At 44.5% G+C, this 27,977-nt stretch overlaps 2 protein-coding genes across 3 annotated transcripts in view; one reads left to right on the forward strand and one right to left on the reverse strand.

Annotated features, from left to right (window-relative positions):
- Window positions 1-618: 618 nt before the first annotated feature.
- On the reverse strand, window positions 619-5,693 carry ROMO1 (reactive oxygen species modulator 1). Of its 2 annotated transcripts, none has more exons than XM_048820039.2 (3): window positions 5,615-5,693; window positions 2,240-2,370; window positions 619-819 (listed from the first exon to the last, which is right to left on the reverse strand). In XM_048820039.2, exons 2-3 carry the CDS (start codon window positions 2,368-2,370, stop codon window positions 711-713), a joined length of 240 nt encoding a protein of 79 aa, XP_048675996.1. In that variant the 5' UTR covers window positions 5,615-5,693; the 3' UTR covers window positions 619-710. The 2 variants fall into 2 exon arrangements, with proteins under 2 accessions (XP_048675996.1, XP_048675997.1); XM_048820040.2 differs by lacking the exon at window positions 5,615-5,693 and adding an exon at window positions 5,208-5,357.
- A 7-nt stretch (window positions 5,694-5,700) lies between these two features.
- The window catches only part of NFS1 (NFS1 cysteine desulfurase), a 29,641-nt gene continuing 7,364 nt past the window's right edge, over window positions 5,701-27,977 (forward strand). The window contains exons 1-9 of the mRNA XM_048820032.2: window positions 5,701-5,835; window positions 6,536-6,603; window positions 8,164-8,280; window positions 9,055-9,138; window positions 10,925-11,077; window positions 15,338-15,431; window positions 17,404-17,538; window positions 22,254-22,411; window positions 26,498-26,603. Of these exons, the coding sequence (XP_048675989.1) occupies window positions 5,736-5,835; window positions 6,536-6,603; window positions 8,164-8,280; window positions 9,055-9,138; window positions 10,925-11,077; window positions 15,338-15,431; window positions 17,404-17,538; window positions 22,254-22,411; window positions 26,498-26,603 (1,015 nt within the window). The 5' untranslated portion in view covers window positions 5,701-5,735. The remainder of the gene's footprint in view (window positions 5,836-6,535; window positions 6,604-8,163; window positions 8,281-9,054; window positions 9,139-10,924; window positions 11,078-15,337; window positions 15,432-17,403; window positions 17,539-22,253; window positions 22,412-26,497; window positions 26,604-27,977) is intronic.

Genomic DNA, 27,977 nt, shown 5'->3' on the forward strand with positions numbered 1-27,977 from the left:
CCCTTCCTGGAGAAGGGGAGCTTACAAAGGTAAAGCTGGCCCAAGAAGAGAGGCTGCTAGAGACTGCTAGGAAGCCCAGTAGCCAGGGGAACCCAGCCCAAGGCAGTGACTAGCTTTCCCTTTCCCACCCCCTTGTTTAGGGCAGATACCCTGCAGCCCTGAGAGAGGCTCTGGATATCTGCTCTCTGTCAGCACCTCAGAGTTGAACCTGAGGAGCAGTGCCAAGGACTGGAGATAATTAGACTTAGGAAGGATCTTGGAAACAAGCCCTACTCCTGCTGGGAACAGTGAGCTTGCTCACAAGTGGGGGACCCATAGGCAAGAGACCGAAAGGTACAATGGCCAAGCCCAGCCTGAGAACCAGCTGATTGTCGGAAGGTAACAGGGTGGCTCTCTTTGATCAGGTTTGCCTTATACTTCTATAATTCCAGATTTCAGGTTCCCTCTTCTCCACCTGTGGAAAGGGGCACTGTGTTTTGTCTCTGCTGTGGGCTGTTTCTTCATAAACACAGGCAGTGAGGAGTTGAGTAGAAAACACTGCAGTTACAATTTGTTGAGGGCGCACTAGCAGAGTCTTGTACTGCGTTTTATGATCTCACTAGGATTGAGCATTCAACATTTTAGATACCCAAAGATTTTATTATATTACATAGGTGGAATGATTGAACAGGGGCATTAGTCTTCAGGTTAAAAAAATCCCATGCTCCAGGTTAGCAGCGGATTCCCATGCCAATGGCCATGAATGTCCCAAACGTGCCACCACTTTGCATCATGGTTTTGCCAACTCCACCCATCAGTTCTCGTCCTCTCATGCCAATCCTGAAAGAGAGAAAACAGTTCAGGATTCAACACAGGCTGACCAAGGCCATTCTACTGCTGAAGTGACAATCCATCCCTGACAGACATTGGAAAGCATATTGGATTTTATCATCGGACTTTCTGTATCAGGTGACTGGCATGAGAGTTGGCTTCATTCACTTCTAGACTGTACAGACAACGTGCTTTTTAGGTTTTGGAGCACGTGACTTCAGGGTGCATGGGATGAGTGGGAGGGGAGAATGGCTGCAATCTCTTGTGGCTGTGATCCATTGGAAGGACTGGGAGGGGCAGCTTGCTCCTTTGTGGCTGTGACATGTCAGTTATATAGGCTCAGGATGAGAATTCACCACTCTGTATGTATGAAGTGCCAGAGGTGGAGAGACTCTGCAGCCTTGCAGCTGGGCCCTGCCTAGCTGCATGTGCTCAAGGCAGTGAGATTTACCTCATTTAAAGGGACATTATCAACTGAAAATGAAGTGGGAACTTTTAAAGCCCAAGTGAATCTTTGCTACAGCTGCATTTTTTTTTCCTGTTTGCAAGAGGTTGGACAATAAAAATAAGCAAAGTGATTTTCTCTCTCAGGTTTTCCTGCTGCAATATATGCATGGAAACACTGCATGGAAAGTTTAATTGTTTGTAACCACTTGTGTGCATTGGGACTTTTAAAATGTGCTGGTTTATTTGCCACGAGTTTTATAAACATATGTTTTTACCTGAGTTAAATTTTGGGGCAAATTGAAGCAGCTAATGTCCCTTTAACCACGTCAGATAAAAAACAATCTCTTATTGCTCCTTCAGATCATCCATGATTGCATTTCCTGCCAATATTGTGGTACCTATGAACAACATTCATTAGGATTTGAAGAGGATCAAGGGGAGGGATACGTGGGGGATGTGTGTGTTGTTTTTTTAAACAACTTTTAGAACAACTCATGGTTCTTGTTTCTCCCACTCAGTGTAAAGTCTTTGTCATTTATCAGTGATGTTAGCTGAAGAGAATTCAAATAAGCGAATATATATTTTTGGTGTAAGATACTAAATATCCCCTTGATCTACCAGTTCTTTATAATATTCCATGTGCAGAGAAACACTGAACACCTCAGGATAACTACTCTCAACAAATGAGTCATTGAAATGCAATGAAAACAGTATGGAACAGGATGTGAAGACAACGGAAGGCCCTGCCGGCTGCCACGTACAACCTCCAGTGCTAAGAGAACAGCTCTTTGTATGTGGCAAGCAAAAGCAGCTTGTCCAATCTCTAATTCTATGACTTGGATGCTCCAAATCTTCAGCCTCGTTTAGAGTCACAGGTAGCATTCCATCTACGTTACCAAAATGGAACAAGGTCTTTAGATCTCCTTCCTCTGTCCCAGTTTCTCCTAGGACTGACATTTACAATTAACTGACTCCAACATACCTGAGGCAGGAAAATGTGCCAAACAGTGCCCCTGCCGCCATGCCAACAGCAAAGCCCATCATGAAGCCCATTTTCACTCTGTCAAAGCAGTTGGGCTGGGACTGTCCATATGGCCCCACAGTCACAGGCATCTGGAAAAGAAGCAAGACACTTAAACAAAAAAAAAAGCCCCTCCCCCCACCACCACCGACCCATCTCCTCCCGTGAATGACAAGCGTCCTGCTGCCCAACTGGATTGGACAGCAGCAGTTGTGAAGACACTATGTGCTTGAGGCCATGTCTATACTGGAGAGTTTACAGTGGCACAGCTCTTCCAATACAGCTGCGCTGCTGTAAGACCTCTCGTGTAGCCGCTCTCTGCCAACGGAAGAGAGCGCTCCCGTCGGCACAGCACTGTCCACAGCGGCGCGTCTGTCAGTGTAACTTGTGTCGTTCAGAGGTGTGGTTTTTTTCACATCCCCGAGCGACAGGATTTATACCGACTGAAGTGGTAGGGTAGACTTAGGCTATGTCTACACTGCACTTTCATTGTTAAAACTTTTGTCGCTCAGAGGGTGTGAAAAACACACACCCCTGAATAACAAAAGTTTTAATGATGAAAAGCGCTGGAGTGAACAGCGCTTTGTCAGTGGAGAAGCTATTGCCCCTTGTTGGTGTGGTTTTATTTTGTCATCAGGAGAGCTCTCCCCTGGTAACAAAGGGGGGCTATGCCGCACGTCTTACAACGGCAAAGCTTCAGCGGCATGGCTGTGCTACTGGAAGCTGTGCAGTGTAGACATAGCCATGGCCTGAGTCTCCTACAATTTAGGAGAGTGCATGTGCAAACTGAGTATTTGCATGCAAATGTGACTAGCTAGTTCTCTGTAACTGCTCATTCAGCTACCACTTATTAGCACCTAAAAAGACTTTTCTATAGAAATGTACAAGCAAAACACTGAGCAACCTTATTCCAGAGCCTCAGCTTTACTTTGTCTCTCCACCTTACAGTTCCCATTCCTAGACACACTGTCAGGGAACAGAGAAGGTTTTCACAGCCTTGCATCTTGGCCCAATACTGGGGACAGACTGAGCAAAAGGAGGACTGTCCTGATCACAGACTTGTTTTGCTCCCACACAAACCTTCACACCCCCATTAACAGTCACTATATTTGACAAAGGACTTGAGGGGACTCCATTCAGTCTGAGAGAGTCGCTCCCTAATAAGCATTGCCTGGAGGGATTGTTGAAAGCAGAAATCCTTCCATCCCTGAACATACGGCATCCACAGCACTCCCACACACCCTACTGTCTGATGCATGAAACAGCCACCTCCCAAATTCCTAGCTCCTAGGCTATTATGTCGATTCCCCCCCCCCCCCCATGAAAAATGGTCACCCATTCAGAGCAGGGGGAAAAAAATCTGACAGGACTTCACTTTCTGTAACAAAGATTCACATTAAGGTTCCCCTGTGCTCAACACTGTATGTGAATTTCAGTACTTGCAAAAGGTGCTGGCTGACAGCTCTGGAGATTGTGGTTCTTTTCATTCCCAGAACACACAGTATGGGCAACTGTCGTGCACCATTCTCCACATTGCCCCATTGATATGCTGCTGCCTGCTGGAGAGACCACTTTTAGGAATTTGAGTAGAGTTCAGTTGCCATACCTGCTCAATCTGTGGTGGTGGTGGTGCATGTCCAGTATGAACTGGACTAAGACTAATAACTCATTTTACATGGGGCACTGGTCAGTCATCTGATGGTAATAACTTTCAGTTACTAAAAACCTGAGCTGAAACTGAATGATGACCTTGTAATTGAAAGGCTCGGTATTCCTTTTCTAATCTGCCAATGAGCCATCCAGTCTCCCTAATATCTACATTTAATAGGCACTCAATTATTGGATTAGAGAGAATTTCTAATAGCTTGGACTTCCCCTGCCCAATACGGTGCAGACAAATGGCATTTTGAAACAATGAGCAAAGGTAAAGGAGAGGAACGATTAGATAAGAGGCGGACTTTACAATGGGTCGGCGTGTGCAAATGCACTGGACTAACATAACAGATGCAAAAACAAACACCTATTGCATAATTCTGGACTACTGATAATAAATAATAATCTTACTTAGCTCACATATTTAACAGGATGGTGGTGAACAGCATAACAGATGTCTGGCATTAAAGGACTGTCCAGACAACAAATTATAGTGTTTTAAAACTGAGTTAGCTAGCATAATTTCTAACCCCCTTTTACATTTAGTATAGATACAATTAGCACCTTTAATTTGGCTGGTCATGTTATAACCTAGAGGGAGCCTGCACTAAATGTAAAAGGAGATTTCAAATTATGTTCGCTAACCAGATTTGAAAAAGTATTTTCATTGTCCAAATGGACACTAATAAACTCTCCCTGCTCCCTCCAGTCCCTAGGACTCAAACGCTCACACTTTGTCAGTGAAAATCAGAAATACTATATATATTCATAATTTGTTACAAATTGGGCTCAGATTTTGACAGCTCATTCTTACAAACATCAGTCTAGGTTTTATGCTTCTTTCTCTGTTCCTACCAAGTATCATAAACTCTCTACATTCTGCATTCACAGTTGGCAGATATATTTGGCCAACAGACAGAAATTACTAGTTTTATTATGTCCCTCCTCCCAAAAAAACCCAAGGTAGAGACGTAAAACTGCCTCCATCCAGATTGTGCAGCAACCAAAACTGCTCATCTGAAGGCTGCAAAAAAATCCTTGAACTGCCTGTTGCTTTTTAAACTCAGTGGTATTATTCTAACCAGGACAAACATAGTCTCCTTGGCCATAAAGCATTTTGCGTGATGCCCAGAACACAAAGAGTGTCCTTCTCCAGCAAGTTTCACTCACATAAAGAAGCATGTACAGAAAATTGTCAGTGACTGGACATTTCTGAGCAGCTACGCTGTGAACGGCTTTGGCCAGAGCAGAGAAGAGGCTGCTTCCGTTCCCCTACCTTGTCCCAAGAGGGGCATGGTCAGTAATGGAGACTAGGAAGAAATGTAATGAGCTACAGCAGCAAGCAATAAAGCTTCCATCGGGAAGGAGCCTGGGCAGTCCAGCTCAGAGAGGAAACGGTCGGAACAGAGCATGAGAGAGGCAGACAGAGGCGTCCCCGCCCTGGAGGGGGCCAGGCCCCGGCTCGCTCCGTCACAGAGGGGCTCGGAGACTGTAGAGGAGCCTGCGGAACTCACGGCCACGGGACACTGGTGCGGCCCCCAGCTTGGCAGGGCTGGGGCAAGCCCTGGCGCCTGCACCGCGCGAGCCGGGACCCTGCGGCCACCGGCTGGGGAAGCTCCGCGGGGCCCGGCTGATCCCAGGCTCTCCGTGGCCCGCTCCCGGGGGCGCCGGAGGACCCCTCACCTCGCTCCTCGCCTCCGCCCAGCGCGCTCCAGTCTCTCCGTCACTTCCGGCGCGCTGCGATGACGACACGCGGGTCGGGGTGAAAGGGCAGTGGCTGTTTCCGGGCTTGGCTGGTGCCGGGATGCTGCTGCTGCTGCGGAGGGCGGCGGCGTTGCCGAGGCTGCGCGGGCTCGGGGGGCCGCCGGCCCGGCGGCTCTCGGGGGCGGCCCGGCGCCATGGGGGTGAGCGGGGCGAGTCCGCGCGGGGCCGGGCGCGGAGCGGAGCCCGGGGGCCTGGCGGGGCTCGGGCGGCGGCAAAGGTGCCGAGCAGTCGCGGGGACCGGGGGCTGCTCGGCTTGGCCCCGCCGGCGTGTGGTGCCTGGCGGGCACGGGAGCGGGGCGGGGATGGCCCGTGAGAAGGGAGCCCCCTGGGTCTAGTGCTAACCTGGCCTCAATTCCCCGCCCCCCCCGCGGTCCCCCTGAGTCCCTCGGGCCGGGCTCTCTGTGCCCCCGTTGTCCCCTGTGAACGGGGACCATGGCCCACCCGAGTGTCGTGACGGGCTTGTCAGACACAGCAGCGATGGCGGCCAGAGAAGCACCTCCGAGAGATGCATCACGCCTGATGTTTCTTTTTTTGCACGCCGTGCTGCCTGCTCCCCTGGGCGGGCTGGAAAGCCAGTTGCCAGAATGCAGGGCGCGTCCTTCTCCCCTCTCCTAGCAGTGCAGATCGTGACTGGCTCTCCTTTGGAGCGCCAGACGAGGTGCATGTTCGCATTAGAAAGGTTCCAAGCTCACTGTGGGTTCCCTGATTTCTTTTCCTGCACGGCTGTCCGCTCCTGTTGTTGGAAAGTTTTGCTTGTCTTCTCTCCTTTGCATTGCGTCTTTACTTGTCCCTTGTGCTTGCTGTGCATTTATCACTATAGTGTCTTTTTTTTTCCTCTAGAAAAAGGTCTTGATGAAGAATCCCCGCTCCGGCCGTTGTATATGGATGTCCAGGCAACTACTCCACTGGTTGGTGAAATTATGTGAACATACCCTAGTGCCCTAGAATGAACCCTGTAGTTGTAACCAGATGGGGTACATGCATAATGGGTAGGGATAAGATGTCATAGATTCTGTGACTTCCAGAGATCTCCATGACACTGTCTGCCTGAGCCGAAGCTCTTGGGCAGCTCTTGGGAGGGCGTTGTGGATGCAGAATCCTCCCACCTCAGCCAGACTTGGGCTCTCATCCCCCACCCCTCAAGCTTCAGTCATCCCCCATCAGCTCCTCACCCCTATTACTTTTAGTAAAAGTCACAGACCGGTCACGGACTGCTGTTAATTTTTTTGGTTTTTGCCAGTGATCTGTGACTTTTACTAAAAACAACCGAGACAAAATCTTAACCTTAATGATGGGGAATGCAGATTTCCATGAGCAAATCAGAGTGCTCATGAGTAATTCTGGGAAGAGCTGTATTCTTTTTAGTGCAGTACTCTTGCCAGAAGAATGATCACTTTGTAATGAAGCCCAATATCTGCTCTTCCTTGTTTGTTCTTGATGTGTCGTTCCTTCCCACACTGAATCCCTCTATTAGCTTCCTTTTCTTACCACATGAAACTCAAGCTTCGTGTTCTCATAGTGTACATAATCTCACGCCCAATTACATCTTGGCTTTCCCCAGCACCCGCTCCTTCTCACTGCACTCTTCCCAAGGAACGTTGAAAACACGGAGGGATTGAGAAGAGACTGCCTTATTTGTGCTTAAAAGAAAGTCCAGTGTTTACACAATTTAAGGCACTCACTATCTTTGTTGATGTGGTGATAAGCGTCTCCATTCAGTGCTACACCAAAGTAACTTTAACGATGGTCTGCAACTAAAATTCTAACCTTGTACTTCAGTAACAGTTGAGGAGCAGGTCTTTCTCCAGAAGTCTCGTCTTCTTCACTCAGCATAATTTTATTATGGCCAGAATGTCTTTCATCAACACTTATATATTGTGAGGTTTAATAATTAGAAATCTCTTTATATTCCTGGGGGAAACATACAATAAATGTACCTTGAGGTGGTGGCTATTATCAAGTACTGTCTTGTCATGTCATTTGAATTACATGCATTCTGAAGTGATGAAAGGTCATCTTGGAGAAAATGTAAAACTTTTCCAGTGACCCTTAGGGGGTCTTGTGTTTCTTCTGCTTAGAAAGTCCTTGCTGTTCTGAGCAGGGCTTTGGAGCTGTGCTCCCGCTCTGCTCCAGCTCCAGGCAAAAACTGGCAGCTCCACTGATCCGGAGCTGCTCCGCGCTCCAGCTCCGGGCTCCACTCCAAAGCCCTGCTTCTGAGAGAGATTTCTGGTATAGTTCAAGGTTTGACTTGTAAGATTGTGTTGGATGTTATTAGCAAACCTTTGCCAGTCACCGGATAGGTTAATATAGTGCATATGCAAAATGTTTGTGCATTTATAGTAGTTTGGAATAAGCTGACTGCTGTCCTGGGATAAAGCAGAGCAAATATATTGGAGGGGAAAGAAAGAAGGAGGAAAAACAAAATGATTTTTCTCTACTTTTAAAAAAAATTGTCTCTTGTCTTCTAGGACCCCAGAGTTTTGGACAGCATGCTCCCTTATCTAATGCACTCCTATGGAAACCCACATTCCAGGACTCATGCCTATGGCTGGGAGAGTGAGTCTGCTATGGAACGAGCCAGACAGGTGAGGCTTTTCAGCCCCATCACAGAACTTAAATACGTTTTCCTGTTCATAAACTAGTTGCTTAAAAAATCCCCACCCCCATAATTCTGGTTTAGTTCCTAGGAGGCAAGATTTGGCAACTTGATCTCTAGCAACTTAAGAGTTTACTATGTTATGTATAGTTTGGCAAATGCAAAACAAAACACATATATTTTATATTAAAGCAATTTAAGTGGTGGAAGTAAATGACTTGGGGATCTGTCGCGGGGAGGCTTTCCAAAGCTCCTCAGGGGTTTGAAAGTCCATGGGACTTGTCATGCTAAGTCCCTGTGGCAGCTGTGAAAACTCCCCCTCAGGCATGTATCTGCCATTGCGCTAACTAGACGGTCTTCACGTTTTAATACAAGAAGCTAGGTGAATGGATTTTTGCTTTGGTGAGTTTTACATAAGTTAAAGTTTGGGTGTATTTTGGTTGCATATGGGATATATTGCATATTGAATACACTAAATATGTGTTGCATATTTTATTTTCCCATCCCTTCAGGAGGATTTATGTTCACAACAAGTAGTAGTGTTGAATGCGAATGACCTGTGCAAATCCTCCTCCACATTAAAAGAGAAAGTACATGTGTATAATGCCATTTTTAAACACAGTATCTATAATCCTGTTTAGGTTGGGCTAGTATTGGGGTAGAGGAGATGTTCTGGGAGATGCTGTACATATTCTCTGTGTGTGATTAACTCAATTTTCATGTTTTAAAATAGCAAATAATATTTTTGTTTCGTTTTAAACAGCAAGTTGCATCATTAATAGGAGCAGATCCTAGAGAGATTATTTTTACCAGTGGTGCTACAGAATCAAATAATTTAGCAATTAAGGTAAATGTCTGGTTTATACTACAACTGATATATACTAAATTACTTTGAAATCTGTAACGGTTTGGGGTTTAAGTCCTGTTGTCCAGCTGCCAGTGATCAAAGATTCTAGTGGAAGGCTTGGTATCTTTGTTTTGTTACATTCCTAGTTTGACCAACTTGTAACATGAAGGAATGGATTGCCATGCCACAGTATAGCTGGAGGGAGTGGTGGGCTAGTGCTGGTGTGGTGAGCAGGAGCAAGCTGGCTCTGACCCATGTTTTGGAGCAGGTGCAGTACTTTGCCTATTCCTTAAAATGAAGAAATGTTTGAACTGTATTGAAATCCCCCACAATTAACCTAGCTGTTCCAGCAAATTCCTTTGGGCCTGAAATTTTCCATTCTTGGTGTTGGAGCAAAGGTGACTTTTTTTTCCCTTCAAGCGTGAGGAAAATCAGTTTAACTGTTTTTGATATATGCACGTGGGGATTAAAAATCCATTTGTCCCAGATGAAGTTTTGTGCTCATTTTACCGAAATTTTGATCATAAAGAGTGGCTGAAATCTTGATGATCAATCTTTTTCCAAAGTTTTTGATCTCACAGGTGATTATTTTCCTTGTTAATATTTAGAAGATTTTTCATTATATATTATATCCCGCCAAAGAAGGAGAAAATTATAAATCCTCACCTAATAAATACTTTCAGAATTCCAAAGCTATATATTTTTGGAAGCAATTGTAACTAACCAAATGTCTAATTTAACACAAGTAATATTTGTAGATTATAATTGTGAAAGGATAGTGATTGTCTCAGGAGGGACTGGGATGTTGGGTTATCTCCTCACTGCCTCTTCAGATTGAATGTTGATTTGCATATAATTAAAGTTTGCTGGAGTGTTGTGGCTAATTCTCTTCATAAGTAGAGCCCTACCAAATCTGTGGCCATGAAAAACGCATCTTGGACCATGAAATCTGGTGTTGTGTGCTTTTACCCCATACTATTCAGATTTTTTGGGGGAGACCAGTGTTTCTCAAACTAGGGCTCCTGACCCAAAAGGGGGTTGCAAGGTTATTTAGGGAGTATTGCCATCCTTACTTCTGTGCTGCTTTTAGAGCTGGGCGGCCGGAGAGTGGTGGCTGTTGACCAAGGGCCAAGCTCTGTAGCACAGAAGTAAGAGTGGCAATATCATACCATGTCATCCTTACTTCTGTGCTGCTGGTGGTAGCAGCTCTGCCTTCAGAGCTGGGTGGCCAGAGGGTGGTGGCCACTGACTGAGGGCCCAGCTCTGCAGGCAGCAGCACAGAAGTAAAGGCAACAATATCACACCATGTGATTCTTACTTCTGCGCTGCTGCTGGCAGCAGCTCTGCCTTCAGGGCTGGGCTCCCGGCCACCCGCCACCACTCTCTGGCCACCCAGCTCTGAAGACATCGCCACCGCCAGCAGCAATGCAGAAGTAAGGGTAGCAGTACCACAATCCTCTCCAATAACCTTTGACCCCCCCCAACTCCTTTTATGGTCAGGACCTCTACAATTACAACACCGTGAAATTTCAGATTTAAATATCTGAAATAATGAAATTTGATTTTTAAAATCCCATGACTGTGAAATTGTCCAAAATGGACCGCAAATTTGGTAGGGCCCTATTCATAAGAGACTTTGTCCCACTAGCCTTTCAGACTGTGCCATGCTGAGTGATCCTGGGAGAAACTTCCTTTTGCTTGGCATTCTCCCCCTTTCAATTTATATAAATTGCTACTTTTAAGCAATTTCATGGCCGTTTTATTTTTCATTTAATGTGAACACCAGGGTGTTGCAAGATTCTATAAATCCCGAAAGAAGCATATAATTACAACTCAGACAGAACACAAGTGTGTGCTGGACTCTTGCCGTTATCTGGAGGCTGAAGGCTTTCGTGTCACATACTTGCCTGTTAAAGAAAATGGGCTCATAGATTTAAAGGTAAGTTGCCTGTTAGCAAACATGTAAAAATTCTCCACATAGCACTATCACCTTAGAGGCCTCAGCATCAGTTTTGCTGAAGCATTGCTCTTACACAAAAAACAATTTGATGATCTGTTCCAAATTATTAAGAGACAAAAGAATAGAAGTCACACCAGCCAAGTTTTTAAGAGCAGTGTGCCACTTTGGAGAAAACTGTTTCTCTGCCATTCTAGTTTATTTCTTTAATTATGGACTCCTGGAGTAAGAGAATGAATGTCATTAAAAGACAGAGGGTTTAGTGATATTGTGGTGGAATAGTAGTCCCACAATAGATTTTCATTTTAGTTGGGAAGGAATCATTCTATAAATCTTTGTTTTGATTTAAAGGATGAATTTGAGATGCTTATTGTAGTTTATGAACTGCTTGAAATTTTTAGGGCATTTTGCAGGGGAAAAAACCGAACGTATGAAGTTAGCTATACCTTTCAAAAAAGGACCATCTCATCAAAACATTTCCAGTATCCAACATTTGTTTTGGATTTCTTTTAAACACATAGTAGAGCAGTCTGAAATTAAATGCATGTAGTTCTTTGCTCTGAGTAGTTGTGAAAATGTTAAAATAGCAACATGTTTTGTATGAATGGTTTTTCAGTTATTAAAATAGTAATGTTTGGGTGTTGACATAAGAGTTCCATTGACACAATGTTACTGATAACATAAGCATAAAAGTTCTATTGATGCAATGGCAGAGGGTTTAGGATGAAGCAGGGTACAACACTGAATGCTTACTGTGGTACTAGAGGAATTCAGAAGGTGCAATTGTAACCCGTGCTAACACAATATGGCTCAGTTGCCCCCTACCTTTCTTCATGTATTGAAAGGGTGTGTGTGTGTGTGAGAGAGAGAGCAGTATTGGTTCCTTTTTTCTAACTGAGCATGAAGGAGTTTCTACTTTCACATACATCATTCTTTCCTCTCAAGGTTCTCTTCTGTGCTATGTTATTGCTCAAGTAACAGGGAAGCTGCCGGGAGTTTCAGAGAGAGAGAACTCTTTGATGCTTGCTTTGGTCTTTTCCCTTTTGGTTTTGATTCCCTCTTTTGCTCAGGACTTGAGCAAAACTCAGGTAATCTCCACTGGGTTTAGACAGATATGGTTCCCTCATCTTGGAGGTTATGTGACACCAAGGATTTTCTTGAACCTGTGTCCAAACTAATCTCTTATGTGGTATTAGAACTCCACTTGACTCATGCTAGGAGTTGATGCATCTCTTCTTCTCTCCCCCCCACCCCCAGTCTTCTTTTTGGTAAAGTCTTGCTCCCTTGGCTTCTTCCTGAAGCTGACAGAGCATCTGGGAGTCTAGGCACCAATTGTTTTGTTTATTTCTTTTGAACAAAATACCAGGGTACAAAATTACAGGAATGACCAAGTATGTTGTGCTGGTGGAGGAGTGGTACTACAAATGAAAAGAAGCACAGAGTCAAATATAGTAAAAATATTAAATGAATCAAACAGTAACATAGAATTTCTATAAAAAGAGTATAGCAGTAGGAATATACTCCTGACCAGGATGGTGACTGGCTGCAAAATGCTCGAGGAGATTAGAGAGGCCATAAAAATTGGAAAAAATACAGAGTTATTTAGGAGTATGAGGAGCTTTATATGAGGAGAGATTAAAAAGATAAGTGGGGATATGATAGAGATCTATACAATCATGAATGGTGTTGAGACAGTGAACAAGGAAGTGTTATTCATAACACTCCTTCACATAACACCAGAACCAGGGATCACCTGATGAAATTAATAGGCAGCAGGTTTAAAACAAACAAAAGGAATTACTTCTTCACACAGTGCACTGTCAGGCTGTGGAACTCATGGCCGGGGGATGTTGTGAAGACTAAAAGTACAACTGGGCTCAAAAAAGAATGAGACAAGTTCATGGAGAATAGGTCTGTCAGTGGCTATTAGCCAGGATGTTCATGGATGCAACCCCATGCTCTGGGTGTTCCTAAACCTCTGAGTGCCAGAAGCTGGGACTGGACGATGGGATGAATAACTCTATAAATTGCGCTGTTCTGTTCATTCCTTCTGAAGCATCTGGCACCCGCCACTGTTGGAAGAAATGATACTGGGCTAGATGGACCATTGGTCTGACCCAGTAGGGCTGTTCTTTTTTTCTTATGAACTGCCTAAAATCCTTTTGTAATGGTCTGTTGGCTTTTATGGCTGCTGCTGCTTTATAACGATGGTTCCCCTCTACAGTCTCATGTTATAGTACAGGCAATTAAAGCTTTTGTTTCGGTTCCCCTGGGCTTCCCCCTCTCCGCCTCAATGATAAGCATCTATGCTGGGCTTTGTGTTCCACCACCTTCCATTCAGTTGTACATGTTCCAATCATGCTGTTTCCCATCTTACACAAAACCTAAGTAAATGGCATACAGTGGGGTGCAGTAGGCCTTGATGTATGAATTATTGGTGAGATTCTGTGGCCTGTGCAATGCAGAACATCAGACTAGATGTTATGAATGGTTTCTTCTGGCCTTAAAAATTTATTAATCTATGAATTCTTCCCTCCCAGCCTCAGGCTGCAATACTTGGGTTTCGGGCCATTATTATTACTTGGGGGGTATTCTGCTACACAGGGCTGTCAACCTTACCTCTGGGTCAGATCCCCAGCTTTGAGTGATACCTTTCATGTTCTTTTGCACGTAATGCATAATTGTTAATCTTGCTGTCAAATAACTCTGTTGACCGTAATCTACCTTCCCCCCTTCTCTTCCTCCCTTGTGGAATAATTTTCTTGAATTCAGAGGACTTATAATTTGTTTAGACGTGTTACATATGGTTGTTTTTTTGTTTGTTTTTTTAAAATTAATAAAGTACACTAGAAACAAGCTGGCATGAATGTACCTGTGACAAGCGTAGCAAAGATTTCATGGCTGTGACCTGGTCAGACGTTGTTCATGTGAATATTAAATTATATAGAGATTAAACAATCCTGCTGCTTTTATTTATATATAACTAGTATTACTGCCAATTGTGAAAATGGGTTCTTTTTTGACTGATAGATGTGTGTGTTGGTGATCGATGTTGTTCTGCCTGAGCCTTCTCTATCTCCTTTTAGAATGTCTGTCAGTGAATTGAATCAGGATTTATTCCAACACTTCCATAATTTTTATTTGTAGTACCAGAGAACTACAGGAACTTAACGGAATGTAATTTGCTATCAAAACTGAAGCTAAGTGTTGGGTCTGTACGATGGGAAACGGAGTCACACATCCACCCAATTGAGGCTTAATCAGTTTTGCCTTTATTTTAATACACTTTCAGACAGAATGATTGTCAATACTTATTGTGTCTGGACATACATGGAATAATTAAATGGGCCCAAGTTACACATTTTGGGGCTCCAAAAAGTCCCTCCTTCTTCCAGGGACTCTTGGTCTGGTCCTTCAGTTTTGTTCATCAGTTTCTGATATGGCTTTTCTCCAGCCTTGGGTCCATTTTTACATATATTCTAATACGTTTTCACATGCTCCATTACATAATTTTCCTCCAGTCTGCATTCAACGCATTCATTATCCATTGACTTGTACATAACACATACATATTCATCTGCAAGCATTAATCACCTAATGTCTATAATTTTCTTGCTGAATTTGCAGTTTTGGGATTGTGTTGCCCTCGGTTCCAGAAAAAGGGAGGTTTTGGTTATCAGTTTGTACCTCTTACTTACATCTTCCAACATGACACACTATTTATCTTGCCAACAGTATCATTTTACACACATCAGCAAATTATATAAAAGAGAAATTTACAAAAAATACCCTCATGCCAGGCAAAGCCTTGGCCTGTGTATTGCCTTATCTTATACTTCCTCTATATCCATAATTACAATTTATTAAATATATAGCTAACAATGAATCTTATTTTATTATTAGCAATCTTCCATTTCAATGTTAGATCAGTATCTGTCTTGTCTTATAGTATATTATCCTCCCTCTTAATCTGTTCAAAGGGGAATTTTAGAAAGCACAAAGTTCAATGTCAGCATTTCTTATCTTCTGCAAACACATTTTTGTCAGGGTTTTTATTTTATTCAAAGTCCAAAAACTTTGTACTTTTGGATAGCCAAATCTTATCAGTGTTTTTCCTGTTAAAATGTTTTAGATACTCTGGTTTTTAGGCCTTGGGTTTTAACACTAAATAGTAGGCGGCTTTTGCTTGTACTTTTAGTTACGTCAGGCACTACATCTGTGTCTTTTCAATGTTTTCACCAGGAACTTGAGGATGCACTCCAACCAGACACAAGCTTGGTGTCCATAATGACTGTGAACAATGAAATCGGAGTAAAGCAGCCAATTAGGGACATTGGTAAGTAGGCACTGGCTTCCAGCAACCTAATATAAATGAGACTGACTTGAAAAATGGTATCTTCTGCTTTATATATATATATATATATAACTACACATGTGGTTCATTATGAAAAATGTTCAGAAGACCAAATAACCAAACTTATCCAGTTTTAGCAATAAAATTGGCTAACAGTACGGGAAAAAGAGTTACATTACCGATCATTCTGAGAAGCTGTTTCTCACAGCATGCCAAATGACCTTATATAGAAGGTATGCTCCCCAAAATATGCCCCACAAACTTGCTGTATTTATAGTTACTTGTTTACAAGTTAAAACCATTCTGTATGTCACCCAAGGCTAAAATTCACCAATCAATTAGTTTTTAGCTTCATTTTCTGGTACGACAGTGTATCCCTTATCTCTTGCTTTTGAACACAGTATTCCAAACCAGTTGGGCCATGAAGGAGCGCTCTGCTTAGTACCAGGGTAGAACACTCATGTATCTTGATTTTGATAGGATTTATATTCATTAATGCCACATGCTGTATTTAGCTTTCAGGGTGTTGTGGGGGAGCGAGCTCTTGATATGAGTGAGTGTAATACAACTTAAAGTTAAGATTATATAATGTTGATCTGATGTGTAACACATATCAATAATGTGTGCAATATATATGAAATATGCCTGGGCTAATAGTTCTAAAAAGGCATATTAATGTAATATCAAGTGTAATGAAACTGGGCCCTAAGGAAGCTACATTGTTTTGAAGGACCAGAAGAAATCCATTGGCCTGTCTTGCCTGAGACTGTTTTGATGGTGGTTTTGCTGTCTCAAACAATATGTTCTGAAATCGTTTAACAATGTAAACTAAAACTGCATCTGATATTTTTAACAGGGAGTTGTTACAGTCACATAGCCTTATAATGAGAGTGAGGTGCGCTGTTTTCTGCTCCTACCTGGCTTTTGCAATTTAAAGCAAAGCTTCGCTATTGGCAGCCAAAATTACTACTTGTTCACAATAATCTGAAATACACACATTGTGTGTTGGAGAATCCTAGGGAACAGTCATGCAAAATGAGACCTAGAAATAAGTCAGCTGTGGATCAAATGAGAGTTCACTATGATCTGGCAGGAAAAAATGGTCACTGTTGATCACTCTGTCCGGGGGCCCATCATGTCATCGGGTGGTAATAGCTTCTCTCTCTGCAGATATGGTTCAGCTACAGTTGGAATATTGCTCACTTCTGGGCACCAGAAAGTTACTGTCCGTCTGGAGAAAGCTCAGAGAAGAGCAACCACAGTGAGGTGGGAACTGAGAGTATTGCTTCTGTTTTTTGAGGAATGATTAAAAGCTAAATTTGCACAAGTTGGCTAAGTGACAACACAGTGGGGAATGACTCATAAGCATACAGATACTTGATGAGTATGGACACTAAGGAAGGAGAGGAATTATATTCGCCTGATAAATGGAATAGTCTTAAAATAAAAGGGAATTAAGAAGTGGAAAATCTAGGTGGACTACCAGGAGAACTTCCAAAGGCAGATCTGCCAGGTTGTGAATAGACTTTCCCAAGGGAAGTGATAGAAGCCCCCATTGCTTAAGACAAAAGAGTAAACTCAGCCATGCACTGGCAGATACGCTGTAGTTCCATAGGGAACAGTCCTGCATTTGACAAGATGACATTTTTGCCTCTGACTTCTATGATAAGGAAGCAATTTGTAGCCTTTCTGTTGCTTCTAAATTTCAGCTAGTTCTAGCCTCGAGCCATGTACAACTAAGCTTGGGTAAGTATCAGCTGGAATAGCTGCAAAATAGTCCATAGACAACTGACTAAAAAATTAAAACAACCTAAGAGTACTCATTTCTTCTCCCTTTTCCCTGCAAAACTGCTCCTGCTCCCTGCAAGGTGACACTTTTCAGGTACGTTAATGCATTTAATGAGATAAGTAACTAACTGTCTTGTTTGTTGCTGTTGTGGTGGTCTTATCCCAGGTCAGATCTGCAGCTCTCGTAAGGTTTTCTTCCACACTGATGCTGCCCAGGCAGTTGGTAAAATCCCCATGGATGTCAATGATATGAAAATTGACCTAATGAGCATCAGTGGCCATAAAATCTATGGTCCAAAAGGTATTTATTGATTGTTTTTTTTAAGGGTTTGATGTTTACCCAAGCTTGTCTTGGGGTTGCTTTGTTTCAGCATGAGTTCTGTGAATTGTTCTGATAATTTATAAACTGTTCATACTCTTCTTGAATGAACAGAGTTTTTCAGTAATCATTTAACCAATCCTAGCATATTTGGATTATATATTCTAGTATTTTTTGTCTTTTTAAATGCAAAAGAGGCAAATTTTTCCAAAGGGCCCTGTGACTAGCATGAAGACTCTGACAGAGCATGTGTGCGCTAAGGCCTGTGTGTGTCTCTTTTCTGCCACAGACTTAATCCATGCTCTCTTTCTGCTGTTGAGAAGCAAACAGTTTCCATTAGTGCCCAGTTCCTCTTCAGAGTGCTCTCATAGCTGATGGTAGTGACTCACTCAACAGCTAGGCAGAATTAAAAGTGGGGTTTGGTGTTACACCTTTCCCATAGTCATCCTGTCCGTCCTTGAGCTTGGACAATCATATTTTCCTATTTATTAAAATGTTTCTCTTCCCTTCACGCAAATGGGAGGAAACGGGAGGCTGTCTGAGTATACAGGGTAAACAGTGGAACCAACTAAATATAAAGTGTGCCCAAAATAAAACAAAGCAGAAGCAATTTTCTCCAGCCCTCCTGTTCTAGTCATCTTAGCATTACTTGGGCTGTAGAAAGTTAATTCCTTGGACAGACAGAAATGTCATGAAGGCCATTCAGGCTATGCTGCCAATCCTGCAGTGGGTACCTGGATCGTGCATGCCCGCCATCAAGTATGTGGACAGGCTGAAAGGCTCACGTAGCGTTAGCTGCTCATGTTCCAGTACCACATGGGGTAAAAGTCCAGACAGGGCTGTGTTGTGTTGACTGAGAGCTCTAGGATAACTGGAGCCCCCTGGAGACTCAAGATGCTTTGCTCCATCACTGTTGCCCTGGCAGGGGTCTGGTGCAGGTTCTACCTCTCCTCTTGTTTCATAGGAAATATTTTGTCCACCGCTTCCTCCACTAATTTCTGAACACCTTACTAATTCTTCCCCACCCTGGTGGGACTGGATCCCAGCCGCCATGACATGAAAAAGCATAAGATTTGGGGGAGAAGGTCAGACACACAAACTTAAGGTTTCAGAGTAACAGCCGTGTTAGTCTGTGTTCGCAAAAAGAAAAGGAGTACTTGTAGCACCTTAGAGACTAACCAATTTATTTGAGCATGAGCTTTCGTGAGCTACAGCTCACTTCATCAGATGTATACCGTGGAAACTGCAGCAGACTTTATATACACACAGAGATCATGAAACAATACCTCCTCCCACCCCACTGTCCTGCTGGTAATAGCTTATCTAAAGTGATCATCAGGTGGGCCATTTCCAGCACAAATCCAGGTTTTCTCACCCTCCACCCCCCACACACAAATTCACTCTCCTGCTGGTGCTAGCCCATCCAAAGTGACAACTCTTTACATAATCAAGTCGGGCTATTTCCTGCATAAATCCAGGTTTTCTCACATCCCCCCCACCCCCATACACACACAAACTCACTCTCCTGCTGGTAATAGCTCATCTAAACTGACCACTCTCCAAGTTTGCAGCCAGTGAGTTTGAGTGGCTTAGAAGGAGACTTCAGATAGGTGTGAAGTATCTCTGATGTTGACAGTGTTGCTGTAAAGCCACACAGAGCCAGTGTCAGCAATGCAAGAGAACCCAAGTATGCCATTCCTTCCACTGATTTAGAATCCTTAACTCACATCCCTGAAATAGGAAGGGAGTGTAGAAGGTGATCATCTCTGAGAACCGTTGGAGGTTTTTCTCCTTTGGCAATTGTCCATATGGATCCCCACTCTGGGGAGTGGAACAAGCTGTATTGACCTTCCAGAAGGTGAAGCTGAGGAGCATTGGTGAAAAGTGAGAGCAATCTAGAAGGCAAATTTAAAGGAGTAAAGCTGTGTGTAAGTGCGTGTAGAGCTCTAAATACAGTTAGGAAGTTTTTCTTAATGTCCCAATCTAAACTGCTCTTGCTGCAATTTAAGCCTATTGAGGATAGGACAAGAAGCAGAGGTTAAGGACAATTTTTCTCACTCGTAACAATCTTTTATGTACTTGAAAACTGTTACTGTGTCCCATCTGTCTTCTCTTCTCCAGACTAAACAACCCATAAGTCATATTTTCTAGACCTTTAATCATTTTTGTTGCTCTTCTCTGGACTTCCTCCAATTTGTCCACATCCTTCCTGAAATGTGGTGCCCAGAACTGAAACAGTACTCCAGCTGAGACCTAATCAGCGCAGAATAGAGTAGAATTCCTTCTTGTGACTTGCTTACAAGACTCTTGCTAATACATCCCAGAATGATGTTTGCTTTTTTTGCTACAATGTTTCACTGTTGACTTATTTAGTTAGTGGTCCGCTATGACCCCAAATCCCTTTCTGCAGTACTCCTTCCTTGGCAGCCATTTCCCATTTTGTATGGGTGCAACTGATTGTTCCTTCCTACATGGAGTACTTTGCATTTGTCCTTATTGCACTTGATCCTATTTACTTCAGACCATTTCTCCAGTTTGTCCAGATCATTTTAAATATTAATCGTATCCCTCAAAGCACTTGCAACCCCTCCCAGCTTGGTCTTGTCCGCAGACTTTATAGGTGTACTCTCTATGCTGTTATCTAAATCATTGATTAAGTTATCGAACAGAACTGAGCCCTGCAGGACCCCATTCGATATGCCCTTCCAGCTAGACTGGGAACCTCTGGAAACAGTTTTTCAACAAGTTATGCACCCACCTTATAGTAGCTCCATTTACGTTGTATTTACGTGGTTTGTTTATGAGAAGGTCATGCGAGACCATATCAAAAGCCTTAAAGTCAAAATATCCCACCTCTACCGCTTCCCCTCCATCCACGAAGCTTGTTAACCTGTCAAAGAAAGCTATTAGGTTGCTTTAACACAATTTGTTCTTGACAAATCCATGATGATTGTTACTTATCACCTTATTATCTTCTAGGTGTTTGCAAATTGATTGCTTCATAATCTTGTTGGGTACAGAAATTAAGCTGACTGATCTGTAATTCCCTGGATTGTCCTTATTCCGCTTTTTATAGATGGGCACTTTATTTGCCCTTTTCTAGTCCTCTGGAATCTCTTAAGTCTTCCATGACTTTTTGAAGAGAATCGCTAGTGGCTCAGATATCTCCTCAGTCAGCTCCTTGAGTATTCTAGGATGGATTTCATCAGCCCTAGTGACTTGAAGACATCTAACTTGTCAGACTTTTTTTAACTTGTTCTTTCCCTATTTTAGCCCCTGATCCTGCTTCTCTTTCACTGGCATTCGCTATGTTAGATGTCCAATTGCTACTAACCTTTTTGGGGAAAACTGAAACAAAAAAAGCATTTAGCACATCTGCTATTTCCCCCCTCATTGAGTTATGGACCTACCCTGTCCTTGGTCTGTCTCTTGCTCCTAATGCAGGGGTGGGCAAACTATGGCCCCTGGGCCAGATCCAGCCCACAGGATTGCCCCCCTGGTGCCACAGGCCCCACCGTGCTGTTAGAAGTGGCTGGCACCACGTCCCTGAGGTCCGGGGGGGCAGAGGGCTCTGTGCGTTGCCCTTGCCTCCAGGCACCGCCCCCCACAGCTCCCATTGGCCGGGAACGGGAACTGTAGCCAATGGGAGCTTTGCGGGAGGTACCTGGAGGCGTGGCAAGGGCAGTGCGTGGTGCCCTGTGGCGCGCCTCCACCCCCCCCAGGCCGCGCAGGGACATGGTGCTGGCCGCTTCTAGGTGTGCAGGGAGCCTGCCTTGGCCCCGGTGCATGTCGTTGCCACCCCAGAGCCACTTTAGGTAAGCGGCGACAGGCTGGAGCCCGAACTCCTCCTGCACTAAGCCCCCTGCCTGCACCTCGCACCCCTCCTGCACTCCAACTCCCTGCCCTGAGTCCCCTCCTGCAGTCCGCACCCCTTCTCTTGCCCTGAGTCCGTTCCTGTACCCCGCACCCCAACCCCCTGCCCTGGCCCTGTGTGAGACTAAAAGTTTATTCAATGAGGAAAGGGTAGATTGAGGTGCGAAAGTGTTTTTCAAAACGGTCAGATTAGATGAGCTGAGCTGCAAGGAGCTAATGAGCTGCCCCCCAGAGACAGAAGGTGAGAGACCCTCTGGTAAGATTCCTGGCCAGCAGAGTCAAGGGGAGTTCTGCCTCTGGGGATGGAAAGGATTGGATGACGGAGCTAAGGAAGTAAGAATATCCACGCACAAAAAAATCTGCCTAGCAAGACCACTTTTGGGGAAGCAGCGCAAGCAGACTGTGCCCACAACAGCATGGGCAACAAAGAACTTCTAGTTAACTACATACCGGCAGTAACATCCAAAAGTGGGGAAATGATTAGGGTAGCATTGGGGACGTTGTGCTCTGAGCACACTGAACCTTTTGTTGCCAAAGCAAACTGGGGAGAGGTTGAAGCCTCTCCCTCTGACACTCAGAACCATGTGGGAGGTGTGGGGGGGTGGAGTTGTCTGGGGGAGGAACAGCTTCAGTGCACACTGGTTTTGGGGAGATTCTGAGTTCATGCACCTGTGGGTGCTTCCCACCCCTCCAACAGGGATCCAGATGAGCAGTTCTCGAAAGAGAAGGAGGTGGTCTCTTTCAGTGCTGCTGTCCTTTGTGGTATTTTCAAACATATATATGTCCTGAACATGCCGAGCTTCTTTGTATGTTTGTTTTTCAAGGGGTTGGTGCCATCTATATTCGCCGTCGGCCCCGGGTGAGGTTGGAACCCTTACAGAGTGGGGGAGGCCAGGAGAGAGGAATGCGATCTGGGACTGTGCCTACACCTTTAGCAGTTGGCCTTGGGGCAGCATGTGAAGTGTCTCAACAAGAGATGGAGGTATATAGAGAGCAATTCTGTCTCATGTTTCTATTATAATAGTGTGTGACATGTTCTTAGATTCTTTCCTGCTCATCGTGCATGGGCTGCATTGAATCTTTGCATTGGCCCCTTTAGTGGGACCACATTTCCCTCCAAAGAAGTCCTTTTCCAGCATGTACACCTGCAATACTGGCAGGTTGGATTCTGATTCTCACTGTTGAGACTGGAGATTTAAGTGATTCTCCTGATTGTAGATTTGAGCGAGCCCTTTGAAGTCTTCCCTGCAGACGTTTCTGGGGGATTGGAAGGTGATCTTGAGACTATTTCTACTTTAGACTCGTTTGAATCTATTGGTTTTTTACAACAGTTCTGCAGACAGAAAAAACCCCATGAACCTGGAAGAGCCATGTTTCCTTTTAAATGTTTATACAATATATATGTGAGCACAGCATCCCCAAAGGAGAGTGAATGTGCCCCATGCATGAAGTTATGTGCCTTATACCTTCACTGATGGTGAAAGGGGCTCTTTGTGCATAAACAATTCAGTATTTTATTACAGAGCAATACAAAGTAGACATAACTGCACCCTGTCGTATGTGCCTAAATTCCATTACGTGTTATAGGCACTTAAGAGTCTAAGCCTCACTGTAAGTCAATGGGACTTGTGCTCCTAAGTCACTGGGGTGCTTTTGAAAATGTTACCTATTGTGTCCGCATTAAAATACGGCTCCACTCTCAAATATTCACCCCACTCTGTTCATCTCACCCCTTGGAAAAATCCTGGTTGCACTGAAGATCAACTAGTGGGGGGTGGTGGGTGTCTGTCAGCCAGTGTGGTGGTGGTAGGGGGTACAAGTCTCAAAACTGTTTAAACCAAGTTCGTGAAATATCAAGTGGGTATGTGTGTCTGTTCGGCCTGTCTCAGTTCTTACAATGCATGTAATATCTGAGCTTATTACAAATCAAAGTGAACACAAGAAGACATGGTATGGGAACCAAGTTATATTGCCTGTGTAAGCCATGATAAGTGTAGCCATCTGTCCCGTTCTAGTGCATAAACCATATAAAAAGGTTTGAATCTACTACAGCCTTTCAAGTAAGGATTGTGGTTCTTTAACTCAGGCAGGAAAGGCTTATGTTTTTAGGTCCCATGTTCAGTCCCTGCTATTGCTGAATCATGCCAAGTCATGTGAGTGCCAATGCACTTCTCATAATTGGGGTGTAAAAATCACTTAAAAAAAACCAAACCTCTGAATTGCATATAGGCCAAGTGGATTTGTATGGAAATCTGTCCATGGAGCCCAAGCCCATTCCAGCCAGGCAACTGTTAGTCATCTGGACTGAGTAGTCTACGGAAGCTCTGTTGGCGGCTACGCTCCTGCAGAATTTGTACGTTGTGCAGAGTCTCAGCTCTGATTGCTCTTCTTAATTCTGCAGAATGTATAATCACTGCACGCCCAGGGAGTGCTCCTAGGGCCATGGAGACCTACCAGGACCTACAGTGAAACCTCTCAATATTCAAGCCTGCCAATGTACAGCACAAGCCACCCAAATGTGGGACAAATGACTGAAAGTGTGGAACGACTCCCTGCTCTTGCCCGTTGGGGAAACGCTCGCCCTTGTCCCTGGTGGGGGTTTTCCCCCAATAAGCTAAGACTGCTCCTCCTGGCACAAAGTAAAGCTCTCCTCCACTAAATGAAATGAAATGTCTCCTGGGCTCTACCTTTGCTGGCTCCGTTGCTGCTGCTGGTGCCCTTCTGGCATCCAGAACGCTCCTAGCTGCTGCTATTTTGGCTCACCCCATTCAGGGAGCAGAGAGAGGCCTCAGGAAGAGACCCAAGAGCAGCTTGAACTGGTATTTTTGCAAGAGCGGAGGAGGGCATGGAGCAGCCCTCAGTCCTCTGTTCTGCCTATGAAGAGCATGGCAGCTCAGGGTCTGCTCCATTCCTCCCTCTCCTAGGGGGACATATATAGACTCCACTCTGCTCCATCAAAAACAGTTAGCATCTGAACCACCTGATCCCTCCCTCCAAGGTCCCTCTGCTCCTTTATGGGAGGGATTGGCTGGTGGCAGGTGAAGAGGGGCCGAACAAGTGCAGAGTTTGTGATTGAAGTAGAACAGCAGAAGCCATCTGCCCTGAATACAGAGGGAGCCACCCAAGGTGGAGTGCTTGAGAGGTCTGCCTGTGGTGCAGATAGGCTTTGCCAGAACCAGAGTTCTCCCCCCTCCTCCCAGTGTACATCTCTGGTTCAACATAACCAATAGGTGGCTCATGCTGTCCACATCTGGTGGTAGTATCTGCTTCTTCAGAGCTTATAAACCCTATGAGATTCATTGCCAGAGAACTTGAGAAAGTCAATAAAATTCTCCAAGGTCTGGAGGGAAAATCCATAGTATGTAACTGTCTATAATAGGGTTTTCTGTCACTGGTATCTAAATTCTCTAACTCTGTAATCAATCAGTCACATTTTCCAGAAATAATCAAAAGGCCCAGTCCTCAATGAGGACAACAAAGTAGACTAATTTTGGCATTTCTGTGCCAAGCCATTTTTAAGGTAGAAGTTCCAAAAAAAACCCCTAGGAATACTTTTAAACACTTAAATAGTTTTCAAATTGTTTTACCTGACCAACAGCTTGTCAGATTACCTACATGCTGCTCAGAGGAAAGTCTCTTCTGTCAGAGGAACACGTAAGAATTGTTGGGTGGTTTTGATGTCATAACGCAGCCCTGCCTAGAGCGCCGTCTTGCAGCAGGCTGCAGCATGATAGATGTGCCTGTCTGTTTCCCTTCTTCAGAGTCCCCAGAACTGCTGGGGACATTTTCTTGACTCACTAATACACTGCTTGCAGCGAGTTTAATATAAGCATAGTACAAAATAGCCCATAAAAAAGGGCCCCCAAATGTAGTCCATTTATCACGTCCATGCATGTATCCTAAGTATCTCATATCCTCTAATCCGTCAACATAGCACGTACCATTCTCCAGCATCTTCTACCACACCCAGGCTCTTCTGTGGGCCTCTCCTGCCCTTCTACCAGGATAGTCGCCCCAGCCCTTCCAGGTGGAGTGCAACCCTGATCTTCCCAGGGCAATCTCCCAGAACCTCTCGTAGGGAGGTCATCCCTCACTCCTGCTGGCCCTCAGCTATCTCTGCCTCCAGTATGGAGACTTCACAGGTAAACCCCGACTCTTCCCCTGCCTTCAGCCCTCTGACTTGGGGAAGATCAGCAGACAAACTCCACTGCGGCACTTCAGCCTTCTCCCAGGAACCACCTACAGCCTCATAGCTATGGCAGCTCCCACCTGCCTGAATTGAATCTTGGTGTGCCCCAGGTGCCAGTGCATAAACCCAGTTAGGAGGCAGCTAATGAGTCAAGTGCACTGGCCTCTTCACTATTAAAGGGCCATTGTCATCCTGTCACAGTTAATTATGGTGAAGTTAAAGGGGAGAGGAAATCATCTTTGCATATATCCCACATGGTCAGTTTCCTGAAATTGCAAGGGATATGCCTTGCGGGACCTTGGTCCTTCCAGTCATATTGTAGTTTCTAGACAATCAGCAACTCTCTTTCTTACTGAAGCCGGCAGGCGTGTCTTCAGAAAGAGAACTGGGTGCACATAACTCAGTGTGGACAGCCTCCTAGCTGCTGTAGTGAGGCGGGCGTCTCCATTATGCATCTCCATTATGGGCATTTCTGGCAATAGCAAAACAGGAGCGCTCTGTCATAATGCAAACTACTCTATCACTTTAACCATTATCTAAAGCGTTCTATTATTGAAACTCAAACCTTTTGTGTTTATATGAAAGTTCACTTGATAGTTCTTATGCGTAACATTTTCTTAACTGATAATTTGGTTTGTTTAGGGCAGCAGGCTGAGCTGGCAAATACCCAACTACTAACTCAAAGAGTTGTTTTAAAAAGGGTACCAGAGATGAGGCTTTTAAAAAAATAAGTCTTTAATGTCTGTCTTGTCATAGTCCAACCAACTCCAAGTACTGATGTCCATGCCCAGGCTGGTAATTCTGTGTGGTTAGTAAAGGAAGGAGAGTTGAACCCTTCAGCCATTTTAGACTGATCTCTCTCTCGATTTCTTTTGTTAGTATGACTATAAGCGAATTTCTGTATTGGCGGACCGACTCGTTTCAAAAATAATGACTGAAATTCCAGATGTGGTTTTGAATGGAGACCCAGAGCATCACTATCCAGGTATTAGCAGAATCTCTTATTTCTCTGGTTGCAGAATCCACCCTTCCTGAAAACTGTGCTTTTTCCTTTATTCTGTAAATAAAAGTTTTTAACCCTTCCGGTTGAGATGAAAATATTCTAGAAGGTCCCTTAATTTGAACCAATACAGTGCTGACTTCCTGAGATTGCAGGCAGCCTCATGCTGTATGTCTGAGAGCTATGAACTGCCCCACTCAACTCAATGATGTGGTGATGCTCAACCCTAATAACAGTACCTTTAAAAGTAAAGGTTGAAACTTTCACTGCTGCTCATTTTAACAGAGATGTGGTTAGTTGTCTGGATGCAGTGGTGGTAATATGGAAGGGGGTGACTGGTTGCTTTGTGAATGGTTAGTGAAGCCATGACCCTGTTCTGTGTCTCAAGTTCTTGGCTGGCTGGTTTTTGCTCACGTGCTCAGGGTCTAACTCATCGCCATATGTGGGGTCGGGAAGGAATTTGTCCCCGGTCAGACTGGCAGTGACTTGGGTTTTTTTCACCTTCCTTTGCAATGTGTGGGTGCGGGTCACTTGTCAGGATTATCTGAGTATATATCACTTAATGCCTGCCTTTGGAGGGGCCTCGGGCACTGGGGCACCTCGGTCCCTCCTGTTCTCTGCCTGTGGCACACAGTAGTCTAGTAGTCTATGGGTGGGCATACTTTGGTCTCATTTTTGTTGTTAGTTTAGTGTGGGGGTGGTGTTGGTGGCCTGTGAAATACAGGAGATCAGACTAGCTCTGGTGGTCCCTCTGGCTTTGCCAGGCATCTTGTTGCCCCTGATGCTTTTATGGAAGCATTCTGTTCTCTTGTAACAGCTTCCCTTGTGCAATTACACCCTGTCAGTATAAAAGACTAAGAGAGTTTGAAAATTTGGGGGCAAAAAAAAGTTTAAATGCCAAAGCTGAAGTCTGTGTTGGATTTAGTACCAGAATGAATAACCGGGGGCACAGACTTTATTTAGTTATTAATTCAGTAAAAACTCCTTGTTAATATAAACCCAGCAGCTGCTGCAGGAATGTCAGTGCACTTCAGGAATAACAGGGTGTAGTTCCAGTGAGCTGCAGAGTCCTTGGCCTGCTTCCCTTTGGTCTATAGCCAGGACTCGGGCCAAGTGACTGAAATAGGAATTAGGACCGTCACCTTGCAGAAGCAAGGGACGAGAAATCCTGCAGGACTCCGCAGCTTTGATGGCCGGTCCTGCAGGCCCTCTGGCCTCTGCGTGCCCCACTTTGAACCTGAGTCTGCATGCAGGGAGCACAGTGGAACTTGGCTTAATGTGGTACAGCAGAATGGCACCCCCCTCTGATGTGGATAGGACTTTCCTGGGAGTTCAGCTGACGCTATTTTTTTAAACTAT

This window comes from Caretta caretta, chromosome 13 (assembly GCF_965140235.1).
Source record: "Caretta caretta isolate rCarCar2 chromosome 13, rCarCar1.hap1, whole genome shotgun sequence".
Lineage (NCBI taxonomy): Eukaryota > Metazoa > Chordata > Testudines > Cheloniidae > Caretta > Caretta caretta.

Excerpts from the sequence above, each read along its gene's own strand:
- ROMO1 (XM_048820039.2), bottom strand. The coding sequence starts at position 2,370 with ATGCCTGTGACTGTGGGGCCATATGGACAGTCCCAGCCCAACTGCTTT. Across the intron at positions 820-2,239 it reads GGCACATTTTCCTGCCTCAG|GATTGGCATGAGAGGACGAG; the intron begins GTATGTTGGAGT and ends TCTCTCTTTCAG.